Source organism: Bos indicus x Bos taurus, chromosome X (genome assembly GCF_003369695.1).
Source record: "Bos indicus x Bos taurus breed Angus x Brahman F1 hybrid chromosome X, Bos_hybrid_MaternalHap_v2.0, whole genome shotgun sequence".
Classification (NCBI taxonomy): domain Eukaryota; kingdom Metazoa; phylum Chordata; class Mammalia; order Artiodactyla; family Bovidae; genus Bos; species Bos indicus x Bos taurus.
In genome coordinates, this window is record NC_040105.1 from 17,506,338 (window position 1) to 17,521,108 (window position 14,771).

The 14,771-nt window shown below is 39.8% G+C and overlaps 1 protein-coding gene across 1 annotated transcript in view; it reads right to left on the reverse strand.

Annotated features, from left to right (window-relative positions):
• Positions 1–14,771, reverse strand: part of MAP3K15 (mitogen-activated protein kinase kinase kinase 15) — a 145,590-nt gene that overhangs the window by 110,795 nt on the left and 20,024 nt on the right. The window contains exons 2-3 of the mRNA XM_027533164.1: positions 4,656–4,795; positions 2,226–2,249 (exon numbers count right to left, since the gene is read on the reverse strand). Coding sequence (XP_027388965.1) covers positions 2,226–2,249; positions 4,656–4,795 — 164 coding nt within the window. The remainder of the gene's footprint in view (positions 1–2,225; positions 2,250–4,655; positions 4,796–14,771) is intronic.

Consider the following 14,771-nt stretch of genomic DNA (forward strand, 5'->3'; position numbering starts at 1 on the left):
GTTTTTCTAGAGAACCCTTACTAATTAATACACCATCCCTATACTATGTGAAGCCTAGTCCCAAGCATCATCAGGCACAATTCTAAAAACATGAAATACTCCCTGAAGACAGACATCTCAAAGCATCTTGGTTTTCATACATTCATAAATCACTTCAAGCACCCAGCTCCATGTTCACTGTGGGGCATTTGATCTGTACCTGACTCACAGGACTTTATAATTCACCAAGCATGACTATGTTGTATCTCTCTCTGTTAAAGCTGTCCCGTTATCACAGTCCCACAGTGTCATCAGATTCTCTCTCCAAACCTCTGGTGTCATACAAACCATACCTCTGCTTTCAGGCAGCATTACCCCCATCCATATGGAGGGACCAGTGAACACACTCTTCATAAAAGTCAATGATTTACTTTGACATTCTATTTCAGTGTTTAATCACCATTACTGTGAGATGTCCATTCTGCTGATCCCAACCTTTTTTCCATTTGCCCTAGTTCCATGCCATCTGGAGTAGAAATAACCACCTCCCAGCTTCATGAAAAGGGGTAACCTTTGAAAAAGACCATGAACCATACCTCTTGAGATTCGTTTCCCTTCAATTTTTCCTTTTAGGTGCTATTTTCAACCCTTCCAGTCACCTCAGGTCCTTTATTTTGTTCTCCTGAATGCTCTAAAATTTCACACCCCATGAAGCATGACAACCAGGACTGGGCACCAAATTCTAAAGTAATGTCAAACATAGCAGAGACAGTCATTGCCAAATCCTTTAGAATCAGTTTGTTCCTAAAAACCAGCAAAGCAAACAAAAACCTAGGGAGAATGATGCTATGGTCTAATTAAAATTACCAAGAATGTGAGGGAATTCCTAGGTGTTTATAGACAAGGGAGAATGTACCAAAAGGGAGACTATATAGTGGAATGGTAACAGAGTATGGCTAAGTCTCCTGAAGAACAAAAAGGTTTCTAGGCTCTGACACAACCAACGGTCAAGATGCAAAAGAGTTGTGTTCCTTCTACCTGGCCTTAATGTAATTCTTGCTTCAAGGAACTACTGTTTCCTAGATGTTCCGTGTATTAAATCCAAGTCCTGTCTATTCACTTGTACAACAAATATGGGACGCAGACAATGAGTGCTGGAAGTTATCTATGAATGAAATGACTGAGTTCAACCTTTTCATTTTACCTATGATTCAACCTTTTCATTTTACCTATGAGGGCACTGAGGATTGGGTTCTGGGATGGAATGACTGACCAAAGTTATTCAGAGACAGAGCTGGGAGGCTGAGTGGGGATGAGCCAGTTGGCAGCTTGAGGGGGAAGGGGTTCCAGCTGTCCCTGCGAGAAATACCACCAATAGGTACAATCCTAGCCACAGTAATTCACAAAGAAAGAGAAATAAAAGGAAATCAATTGGAAAAGAAGTAAAACTGTTACTGTTTGCAGATGACATAATACTATATATAGAAAACCCTAAAGATGCTACCAGAAAACTACTAGAGCTCAACAATGAATCTGGTATTGTTGCAGAATACAAAATTAATATACAGGAATCTCTTGCATTCCTATACACAAACAACAAAAAATCAGAAAGACAGATTAAGGAAACTATCCCACTTAGTATCACAATATAAAGAAGAAAATACCTAGGAAAAAAATCTACCTAAGAAGGGAAAAGATCTGTACTCTGAAAACTATAAGACACTGATGAAAGAAATCAAAGATGACACAAACAGATGGCGAAAGACACCATGTTTTTGAATTGGAAGAACCAATATTGTGAAAATGACTATACTATCCAAAGCAATCTACAGATTCAATGCAATCCCTATTAAACTACACATGGTATTTTTTTAATTCATGTTGATGTATGGCAAAACCAATACAATATTGTAAAGTAAAAAAAAAAATAGTAAAAAAATAAATAAATACAAATGGTATTTTTTCACAGAACTAGAACAATAAATTTTACAGTTTGTATGGAAGCAAAAAAGACCCCAAGTAGCCAAAACAATCTTGAGAAAGAAAAATCTAGCTGAAGGAATCAGGCTCCCTGACCTCAGATTATATAATACAAAGCTACAGTCATCAAGACAGTATGACACAGGCACACACACAAAAAGAACTGTAGATCAATGAAACAGGGTAGAAAGCCCAGAGATAAACCCAGGCAAGTATTTTACATGTTCACATTCACAAAGTTAAAAATCTGAAGATACAATACTTACTGTGTTTTTTTGAGTTACCATATCCTGTAAAGAAAAGATAGGATCAATGTAGCTTTTTTCCAGAACAGTTAATTTCCATAAGCACTTTGTCCCCATGCCATCATATGAAACCCACTTTAGAGCAAGAGTTATTCATTTCAGACCTCCCCCCTCTACCCACTGTAAAAAGCTTCAAATAGAATGGAGCTCCAAGAAATATAAAATTCACGTTCTAAGGAAAACTTACCATGATTTGTTAGCTTTGAAACTCCTGGGGACATATATGGTTATAAGGAATTTCCAGTAGCAGTGGCCATACTTCTGTCCAGCTATTTTGAGATTCAAGTTCAGGGCTCTGAATGCCCTGCACCTTGCTTTCTCGGGGACAGCAACAAAGTGCACGGGTGGCCCACTGTGTCCTCGGGTCTGGAACCATTCGTGCCATCAATGTGAAGGCCACAGGTCACCCTCCCGCCCCCAGCCAGCCTTCCGACAGAAGAGGTGTTGCTGATAGATTCCTGACACCGCGCTATAGGTATTTTATTTACATATTTTCACTATAGGAATTTTCACACTCAAATTCAATGACAATCGTTTCAGTCAGTTAACTTAGCATAACGGTTATGCAGCCCTCAACTGTGTATCATTTATATGCTGCAAGCCATTTGCTGACAAAAGAAAACATAATTAAATAGCTGTCCTGTAAAATGTGTTTTATGTGTTCTGAGATTTCTATTTTCTAACAAGTGCAGATCACTTCTTCTGCCGTCAGATACAATGAGTACTCATTTCCATTTTAGGAAGTATTTTTCTGTATCATTAAAAATTAAAACTTATCTAGGTCATGGGACTTTCCAGAGGAGTTCACTAAGGCACAAAAGAGGAAAAAAGGATTGAATTGGGGAAAATATGATACACTCAGATTTCATGTCATGTTTTTCATCAAAATACAGCTTCATATTAGCCACCCTTTCACATTTTCTAATTCTAAATATGGCTAAGCGTAACTACTTTAGTTAAAATCAGTAAAGAAAAGAAATCTAAATACCTAAAGTAATTTAGATTGGTTTATAGCCTTTTTGGAAATTATTTACAATGTAAAGTATAACAACAGAAGTTTCCTCTTCGACTGTCACACGAATGACTCTTAAAATACAGTACTGTGCTAGGATGCCAGAGGACATCCTGTGTCAGGCGTATGTGTTATATAACACATACAGGTCACACATCTGAGACAGGTAATATTTCTACTAGGAATAATTCCAAATTATTACAGAACCCACACACATCTGGTTAATATTTGACCTTAAGAAACACAAACAAAAATGTCCAATTTGCCATCACAAAACTGTCATTTATATACTAGTGATTTTTAATGCTATGGGAGCTGGACATTTAGGTCTGTGAAGGTTAAGGCTGAACCACTGGTTCTCACTCCTGGCTGCACATTTTGGGGGTTAAAAAATATCCCCTAGAGACCGACATAATTGGTCTTGGTGTGGCCTAGGTACTGGGACATTTATAAACTCCCCAAATGATTCTGAAGTGCAGTCAAGGTTGAGTAACACTGCTGTAAACAAACTAATCTTTTATTCCTGAAATGACTTAACATAGACCAGGATTTCCTGACTGATGTTAAGATGTTAAATAATATTATTGTTCAGTTGCTAAGTCGTGGCCGACTTTTCGTGATCCCATGGACTGTTGCCCACCAGGCTCCTTTGTCCTCCACTATCTCCTGAAGTTTGCTCAAATTCATGCCCATTGAGTTGGTAATGCTATTTAACCACCTAAACAATATTAGTATTAGCTAAATTTTGTAATAACTCACATTCAACCTTCAGATTTTACAAACAGGAACTTTTTTTTTTTTAAGAAAAAAAGTACCACTATTCTAAAAAGTTTGTATCAAATTTGCAAAAATACATTAAAAAACCTCTCAATAATTACTGAGTTACCCATGAACACACAAGTTTTCAGTTTTGCTTGGCTTTAAACTGGGGAGAAAATAACAGATTTTACATTGATTACATCTGTGATCCTAAAAGTTCCTACCCATTTTGGTAAATGTTAAACATTTTCCTATTGCCGTCCAAGTTGAAATTTTTAAAAATGTATAGGTTTGGATCAAATTGCCCAATATAGGATTCCAAAGGCTGTGTTTGCTTCAATGGAAACCATCAGGAGTTTTTGCCTTCACTTTCCTAATGAGCTTAGACACACTCAAATTGCCTGCAAACACACATCAATAGCACATATGCTCACACAGTAGCCAGGAAGTTATCTGCATGAGCTAGAATTTGGGGTGGGGAGGAAGGAATTGCACAAGCAAATCTTTATTGTTTTTCTCCAACCTCATCTGCTACATGTTCATTTCAACTGAGCACACAGTATTCACAGTACTGCTTTCCCAAATGAAGTATTTATAATCAGGTGAACAATACTCTTTACCTTCAAAGAAAGAGCAGTGTCAGCATCGGTGTCATGGTACAGGATCACGTTATTGGCCATGTCGAAGCTTTCACGGACTCCAAGATGGTAGAAGAGTGAAGGCTGTCTGGAGACATCGCTCATGTCCACCACAGCAACATCTGCAATGAACAAGGAGACAAGGTCGGCAGAGAGAGAGGTGATCTATTTTCTATTTCCTGATGATCACCAATGGTGAGCTGTTGCAATCTGTATTCTACCATTAGTCCAAAATAAGGAATGATTTGATTAAAATTATCACCATGAACTGTGGAGGAAAAGCAACAGGAATAAACACCCAAAACTGAAACTCTCTTCCTTATTCAAAGTGCTGAAAATATAGTATCACTTAAAAACTGCTGGTGAATTTATTTTAAATGTTATTTCTATTAGGAAATGTATCACATTCAAAGAATATATTTGGCTTATATACAAAGTATTAAGTGTAATGAAATGAAAAACCACGCAACTGGTATGCAGCCCAAGACACAAAGCGTTATCTGTACTGTCAGAGCTCCATGTGCCTCCCCTAATCACATCTCTCCCTCCTGCCTGGAGAATGTCTCTATCCTGACTGCTGTACTTTTCAGTTCTCTGCATATACCTGTATATGCATATTATATATAATTATAGTTATGAATTCCTAAACAGTATATTGCTTAATTTTTGCATGTTTTTGAACTTTATATAGTATTATTACACCATATGTATTCTTTGACTTGCTGGATTTTGGTGTAAAACAACCAAGCTATATGTCTAGCTCTAAGTTTACACATTTTCACTTTAGCATCTATGATAACTAGATGGCAATCTCACTATCCACCCTGTCTACAGACATTTTATTCAATGATTCTTTTCCTATTTCCAACTGTTGTAATGACCATTCCTGCACCATGCTTCTAGTTCCCATGTTACTATCAACTAGATGACACAGATCACATGCCCCTCGAGTTGTGAACTAGAAAGACTTCAATCAAAACAGAGGAGCAACACGGCACATCAGTAAAGAGTAAACTCTTTGGCAGAAATCAACACAATTTTGTAAAGCAATTATCCTTCAATTAAAAAACAAATTAAAAAATTTTTTAAAAAGAGTAAAATTTGCCTAGCAGCATTGGTCACCATTTCAAACCTAGTCATTTTCTAGACAGTATCAAGAGCTCCAAGTTCGACTCGACTTCCCCACTCTGTGCAGCAGAAACCTGGAGAAATAATGTCCAAACTTAGGCTTGTGCTGCTGTGACTCACAGGAAGTCAATGCAAATCCCAATGAAACAGAACAGAGGTGAGGTGAGCAGGGGCATGAAGAAAAGAAAAGGCAGAGAGAAGCCGCCTCAGCGCCAGGTACCCCTGGCTTTGGGAGATCTGAGATCGAGCATCGGTAAGCCTCGGGTGGGCCTTTTATTCTCTAAATTATGGGTTGCCTGCTATATAAATGCCAGGCATTGTGTTTGGTGCTAGGGACAGAAGTGTGAACAAGGCATAATTCCTCTCCTCAAAACCATGTTTAATACAACAGGGGTGACAGGAAGGAAGCAGTGATTAGAATCAGGGTAAGGAAGGCTATGGCAGCCCACTCCAGTACTCTTGCCTGGAAAATCCTATGGACGGAGAAGCCTGGAAGGCTGCAGTCCATGGAGTCGCTGAGGGTCGGACACAACTGAGTGACTTCACTTTCACTTTTCACTTTCATGCATTGGAGAAGAAAATGGCAACCCACTCCAGTGTTCTTGCCTGGAGAATCCCAGGGATGGCGGAGCCTGGTGGGCTGCTGTCTATGGGGTCACACAGAGTTGGACACGACTGAAGTGACTTGGCAAGGGCAAGGACAAGGAAGGCTAAAGTGAGGGGAACAGTGACACCCCTGGGGGACTGAACCCACACTCAGGTGGAGGGTGGTCAGGGAAGGCTGAAAGGATGCATGCTGTCTGGGACCTGAAGGTACAGAAGAGGCAGGCAAATTGGGATGAGGATGTGGGGATGGAAAGGGAAGGAAAAAGTGTCATAGGAAGAGAAGCTAGCAAGTGCAAAGGTCAGAGGTCAGGTGGGATACAGATGTTGGGGCCACTACAAATCATTTCATGGGCCCAGAACACCTTGAGAAGAGGAACTTGGAAAGGTTAGTAGGTGTCAGGCAGGGTCTGAAGGGCATGTTAAAGAGGGCTGGACACTAGCTTGAGACAATGGGAAGCCTACAGTAGGGTGTTTTTGTTTATTATGGAAAATTACAAATATGTGTGTGTGTGTAAAAGTTCAGAATAGCGTAATGAAACCCCTGTACCCCTCACCACCCTTAACAATTATCAACACAGCCACCCTTATTTCATCTCAACTGCCATCCACACTGGAGAAGGCAATGGCAACATCCAGTACTCTTGCCTGGAAAATCCCATGGACGGAGGAGCCTGGTAGGCTGCAGTCCATGAGGTCGCTAAGAGTCGGACACGACTGAGCGACTTCACTTTCACTTTTCACTTTCATGCATTGGAGAAGGAAATGGCAACCCACTCCAGTGTTCTTGCCTGGAGAATCCCAGGGACGGGGGAGCCTGGTGGACTGCCGTCTCTGGGGTTGCACAGAGTCGGACACGACTGAAGCGACTTAGCAGCAGCAGCGGCAGCCATCCACACCACCCCTTTCAGATTATTTTGAAGCAAATCCCTCATAGCATATAATTTCATCCCCAAACACTTCAAAGTCTCGTTATTTTTTTAAAATATCATGAAGGGCTTAAACACAGGACTATCATATCTAAATTCACCCTTTAGAGGTTCCTGCTCAAGAAAGGACAAATGCATATGCTAAGGAAACACTTTTACAACCCAGCCTGGTTAATTTATCTCAAATGGATGTCTGCTCCCAACAGACATCTGCTCAGAGTCAAAAACCACACTGCAGTGGAATTAACTAGGCATTTTGCCTATATGATTTTTCCCTGGACTCTATTACCTATTCAAACAAAAAAGAATGTGTTTCCCAGTGATGTTATTAAGAAGTGACAACACAGATGCTAATTCTAAGACCATGGGAAGTTCTGCAATTAAAGGAAAGGAAGCAAATGGGAGTGGGAAGGGGCAGAGCAGAGCTGAATGAAGGACATCAGCTCCAAATAGTGCAGGCCATTTTCATAGGAATCCTGCAACTTGGTACAGCAGCTTGTTGCTAAGCAGATTAAACTTGAATCTGGTGACATGAGTTCCTCTCTCTTCTTTGAGAGGAACAGGCCCTGTCAATGTTCTGTGCTGAGACCTGCACACTGGCCTCACCATCTCCACTAAGGAGCTTGTCTGGGGCTCCACCAAGGGTTGAAATGGAGTCTTTTCTCAGTGCCTCGTTAAAACAGGGCAGAATGAAGCACAATGGCTACTGCATGACTCAGGAGGGGAACACAGGACACGGGACACACTCCAGGACGGCAGGACAGCATGAGACTCTGTCATGCTACTGCAGAAAGGAAATCCTTTTCAAGAGGCATGGTTCAGCAAAGCTTTTACATAGTGAACTACTAAGGAAAAAAGGGTAGAAACAAAGACATGCTTGATGGAAAATGAACAAGACAGTTTCGTGTCATCCTTTGCAATGACACTCTAAGCATTTCCCGATCCCAGAAGTAAGCAAGGGCTGCCATACCTGTGCACCCTGTATAAAGGGGATTATGACCAGCAAACATTGGGGTAATAGGCAGCAAGCACCCAAACTAAATGCAGCCCCTCGACTCTGGAGAAGAAGGTGGAGTAGCAGCAGTTGAGCTCACCTCCTCTCATGAAAATACCAAAATCACAACTAATTGCTGAACAAGCATCAGTGAAAAAGACTGGAGCCTACCAAAAAACATTTTTTTTTAAATTCAAAGACAAAGAAGCAGCTACAATGAGATGGTAGGAAGGCTACTTTCACTACAATCAAATCCCATTCCCACCAGATGAGCGACCCACAAACTTGAAAGAAATCATATTGCAGAATTTCTCCTGTTCGTTTGAGAGTCCCAAGTCCCACATCAGCTCCCTAACCTGAGGTTCTGGCACTGGAAGGAGGAACCCCCAGAGCATATGACTCTGAAGGCCAGCAGGGTTTGAGTGCAGGCACTCCACAGGACGGGGGAAACAGACTCCACTTTTGGAGGACACACAAGGTTTCCTACATATTGGGACCCAGGGCAAAGCCTTGGAGGGTCTTCTGAGGAGACTGGTGGGGGTGAGGGCAGGGGCAAGGACACTGATGGCAGAGGCCCCAGAGAACACTGACCAGTGTGAGCTCTCCTGGAGGTCAGCATTTTGGCAACAAGACCTGGCCTACCCAATAGCCTACAAGCCCCAGTGCTGGAATGCCTCAGGAATGCCTGCAGGTATCCAACCAGCAGGATAGGAACACAGCCCTCCTACTCCTCTCCCCCCAGTAGCAGACAGGGAGCCTAAAGCCATTCTGAGCTCAGAGCCACCCCTAAACACACAACTTGACATGGCCCTGCCCACCAGAGGAACAAGACCCAGCTCCGCCCACCAGTGGGAAGGCACCAGGCCCTCCTACCAGGAAGGATGCACAAGTCTCAGGATCCACCTCACCCACCAGAGGGCAGACACCAGAAGCAAGAGGAGCTACAATCCTCCAGCCTGCAGAAAGGAGACCCCAGAAAGTCAGACAAAACGTGGTGGCAGAGAAATGTGTTCCAGGTGAAAGAACAAGATAAAAACCCACAAGAACAACTAAATAAAGTGGAGATAGGCAACCTATCCGAAAAAGAATTTAGATTAATGATACTAAAGATGATCCAAGATCTCAGAAAAGAATGGAGGCACAGACTGAGAAGTTAACAAGAGATGTTTAATAAAGAGCTAGAAGATTTCAAGAACAGAGATGAACAATGCAATAACTGGAATGAAAAACACACTAGAAGGAATCAACAGCAAAATAACTGAGGCAGAAGAATGAATAAGTGAGCTAAAAGACAGAATGGTAGAAATCACTGCCACAGAACAGAACAAAGAAAAAATAATGGGAAAAAATGAGGACAGTCTCAGAGACCTTTGGGACAATATTAACTGCACTACCATTTACATCATAGGAATCCCAGAAAGGGAAAAGATAGAGAAAGGGCCTGAGAAAATATTTAAGGAGATTATAGCCAAAAATGAAAAGGAACATGAAAAAGGAAACACTCAAGTCCAACAAGTGTTGGGAGTCCCATACAAGACAAACCCAAGGAGGAACTCAGCAAGACACATAGTAGTCGAACTGACAAAAATTAAAGACAAAGAAAAAATATTAAAAGCAACAAATAACATGCAAGGGAATTCCCAAGAGGTTATCAGCTGATTTTTCAGCAGAAAATCTGTAGGCCAGAAGGGAGCGACAAGATCTATTTAAAGTAATGAAAGGGAAAAATCTATAACCAAGAATACCCAGCAAGGCTCTCATTCAGATTCAATGGAGATACCAAAAATTTTACAGACAAGCAAAAGCTAAGAGAATTCAGCACCACCAAACTAGCTTTACAATAAAACCTAAAAGAACTTCTCTAGGTGGAAAGGAAAAGGCCATGGTGAGAATCAAGAAAATTATGAACGGGAAAGCTCACCAGTAAATGCAAACATAAAGTAAAGGTAGAAAATCATTCACACACTAATATGACATCAAAACCAGCAACCATGAGAAGACAGAGTACAAATGCAGGATCTCGGAATGCACTGGAAATTAAAAGACCAGCAACTTAAAACAATCTTGTATATATATAGACTGGTCTATCAAAACCTCATGGGAAGCACAAACCAAAAATCTACAATAGATACACACAGAAGGTAAAGCAACCCAAACAACATTCAAGACAGATACCACATCACAAGAGAGTAGAAGAGGGAAGGAAGAAAAAAAGACCTTCAAAAACAAATCCAAAACAATTAACAAAATGGCAATAAGAACATTCATAGTGATAATTACCTTAAATGTAAATGGACTAAATGCTCCAACCAAAAGTCAAAGACTGGCTAAATGGATAAAAAGAAAAAAACCAAATAAGACCTGTATATATGCTGTCTATAAGAGACCCACTTCAGATCTAGGGACATACACAGACTGAAAATGAGGGGTTCAAAAAAGGTATTCCATGCAAATTGAAATCAAAAGAAAGCTCAAGTAGCAATACTCATATCAGACAAAATAGACTTTAAAATAAGGAATGCTGGACTTGCCTGGTGGTCCACTGGCTAAGCATCCTCCTGCCAACGCAGGGGACTTGGGTTTGATTCCTGGTCTGAGAACTAAGATTCCATATGTCATGGGGCAACTCAGCCCATGTGCCACAACTGAGAGTAGCTGCCCCTCGCTGCAACTGGAGAAAGCCCACACACAGCAAAAAAGAGCCAGGCGCACTGCAATGAGGACCCAGTGCTGCCAAAAATAAAATAAATAAAAAATTTTAAAAAGAGGCAATAAGCCTATTAGAATGGATCAAGTTAAAATTTAAAAAAATTAAGAATGTTATAAGAGACAAAAACACTGCATAATGATCAAGGGATCAATCAAAAAAAGAAGATATAACAATTGTAAATATATATGCACCCGATATACGAACACTTCAATAAATAAGACAAATGCTAACAGCCATAAAAGGAGAAATCAACAGTAACAAAATAACAGTGGTGGACTTTAACACCCCACTTTCATCAATGGAGAGATCATCCAGACGGAATATCAATAAGGAAACACGGGCCTTAGGTGACACATTAGGCTAAATGGACTTGATATTTGCACAGCATTTCATCTGAAAGCAACAGAATACACTTTCTTCTCAAGTGCACACAGAACATTTTGCAGGATAGATCACATATTGGGCCACAAATCAAGCTTCCATGAATTTAAGAAAACTGAAATCATATCAAGCATCTTTTCTGACCACAATGCTGTGAAATTAGAAATCAATTACAGGAAAAAAACTGTAAAAAAAAATAAAAATAAAAAAATAAACCACAACACGTGGAGGCTAAACAATATGCTACTAAACAACCAATGGATCACTGAAGAAATCAAAGAGGAATTCAAAAAGTAGATAGAGACAAATGACAACAAAAACACGATGGTCCAAAGCCTTTGGAATGCAACAAAAGCAGATCTAAGAAGGAAGTTTTTTAAAAAAATTATTTTAATTGCAGGATAATTACTTTACACATTGTGGTGGTTTTTGCCATACATCAACATGAATCAGCCATGGGTGCACATGTGTCCCCCCATCCTGAACCCCCCTCCCACGTCCCTCCCAACCCCATCCCTCTGGGTTCAGCGCACCAGCTTTGAGTGCCCTGCTTCATGCATCAAACTCGCACTGGTCACCTACTTTACATATGGTAATATACATGTTTCAAAGCTATTCTCTCAAATCATCCCACCCTGGCCTTCTCCCACAGAGTCCAAAAGTCTGTTCTTAACATCTGTGTCTCTTTTATAGCAATATCATCTTATATTAGGAAACCAGAAAAATCTCAAATAAACAACCTAACCTTACACCTAAAGCAACACCTAAAGCACCTAAAGAACAAACAAACCCCAATAAAGTAGAAGGACAGAAATAATAAAGATCAGAACAGAGATAAATGAAAAACAGATACAGAAAACAATAGAAAAGATGAATGACATCAAGAGCCGGCTCTTTGAGAAGATGAAATTGATAAAACTTTAGCCAGACTCATCAAGAAAAAAAGGGGGAGGGCTCAAATCAGTAAAATTAGAAATGAAGGGACTTCCTTGGTGTTCCAGCGATTAAGAATCCACCTTGCAATGCAGGGGACGCAGGGTCAATCCTTGGTCAGGGAACTAAGATCTCACAGGCTGCAGAGTGACTAAGCCCACACACCAGAATGACTGAGCCCACATGCTCTGGAGCCTGTATACCACAACTAGAGAGCCCATGCACTGCAACTAAGACTTGATGCAGCCAAATAAATAAATATTAAAAATAAAATTAATTAATTAAAAAAGAAATGAAAAAGGAGAAGTTACAAGTGACACCACAGAAATACAAAGGATCATAAGAGACTACTACAAACAATTACATGTCAACAAAATGACAAATCTAGAAGAAATGCACAGATTCTTAGAAAGATACAATATTCTAAGACTGAACAAGAAAGAAATGGAAAATATTAACAGACCAATCACAAGCACTGAAATTGAAATAGTGATGAAAAAACTTGCCAACAAACAAAAGTCCAGGATCACATGGCTTCACACGCAAATTCTATCAAACATTTAGAGAAAAGTTAACACTATCCTTCTCAAACTCTTCCAAAAAATTGCAGATGGGAAAACTCCCAAACTTATTCTACGAGGCCACCATCACCCTGATACCAAAATCCAGACAAAGATAACACAAGAAAAGAAAATTACAGGCCTATATCACTGACAAACACAGACACAAAAATCCTCAACAAAATACTAGCAAATCAAATCCAAAAATACATTGAAAGGATCATACAATGTGACCAAGGGGGCTTTATCTCAGGGGATTATCTGAGATAAAGGATTTATCTGCAAAGATTCTTCAATACACATAAATCAATCAGTGTGATACACCACATATTAACAAACTGAAGAATAAAAACCATATGATCTCTTTAGATACATAAAAAGATTCTGACAAAATTTATTACCCATTTATGACAAAAACTCTCCAGAAAGTGGGCATAGAAGGAACTTACCTCAACATAATAAAGGTCACATATGACAAACCCACTGCTAACATCATTCTCAATAGTGAAAAACTGAAAACATTCCCTCTAAGATCAGGAACAAGACAAAGATGTTCACTGTTGCCACTTTTCTTCAACACAGTTTTGGAAGTCCTAGTCACGGAAATCAGAGAAGAAATAAAAGGAATCCAAATTGGTTGGGGGAAGCAAAACTGTCACTGTTTGCAGATGCCATGATACTACACACAGAAAATCCTCAAGATGGTACCAGAAAACAACTAGAGCTCATCAATGAATTCAATAAGTTTGCAGGATACAAAATCAATACACAGAAATCTCTTGTATTTCCAGACACTAACCACAAAAGATCAGAAAGAGAAATTAAGACAACAATCCCACTTACCATCACATCAAAAAGAGTAAAATATCTAGGAATAAACCTACCAAAGGAGACAAAAGACCTGTACTCTAAAAACTCTAAAGATGCTGATGAAAGAAACCAAAGATGACACAAACAGATGTAAAGATATATTATGTTGATTGGAAGAATCAATATCGTCAAAATAACTATACTGTCTGAGGCAATGTACAGATTCAGTGCAATCCCTCTCAAATTACCAATGGCATTTTTCACAAAGCTAGAACCAAAAAGTTTTCTAATTTGTATGGAAACACTAAAGACCCCAAATAGCCAAAGCAATCCTCAGAAACAAAAACAGAGTGGAGGAATCAGACTCCCTGACTTCAGACTATACTACAAAGCTACAATCATCAAAACAGTATGGTACTGGCACAAAAACAGAAATATAGATCAATGGAATAGGATAGAAAACCCAGAAATAAACCCAAGCACCTATGGTCAATTAACCTATGACAAAAGAGGCAAGAAATACAATGCAGAAAAGACAGGCTCTTCAATAAATGGTGCTGGGGAAATTGGACAGCTACATGTGAAAGAATGAAATTAGAACATTCTCTAACACCATACACAAAAATAAACTAAAAATGGATCAAAGACCTAAATGTAAGGCCAGATATTATAAAACTCTTAGAGAAAAACACAGGCAGAACACACTTTGACATAAATTGCAGCAATTTTTTTTTGATCCACCTCCCAGAATAATGAAAATAAAAACAAAAATAAACAAATGGGGCTTAATCAAACTTTAAAGCTCCTGCACAGCAAAAGTGAAAGTGAAAGTGAAGCTGCTCAGTCATGTCCGATTCTTTGTGACCCCTTGGACCACCAGGCTCCTCTGTCCATGGGATTTTCCAGGCAAGAATACTGGAGTGGGTTGCCATTTCCTTCTCCAGGAGACCTTCCCAACCCAGGGATTGAACCCGGATCTCCCACATTGTAGGCTGACGCTTTACCATCTGAGCCACCAGGGAAGTCAAAGGAAATAATAAACACAACAAA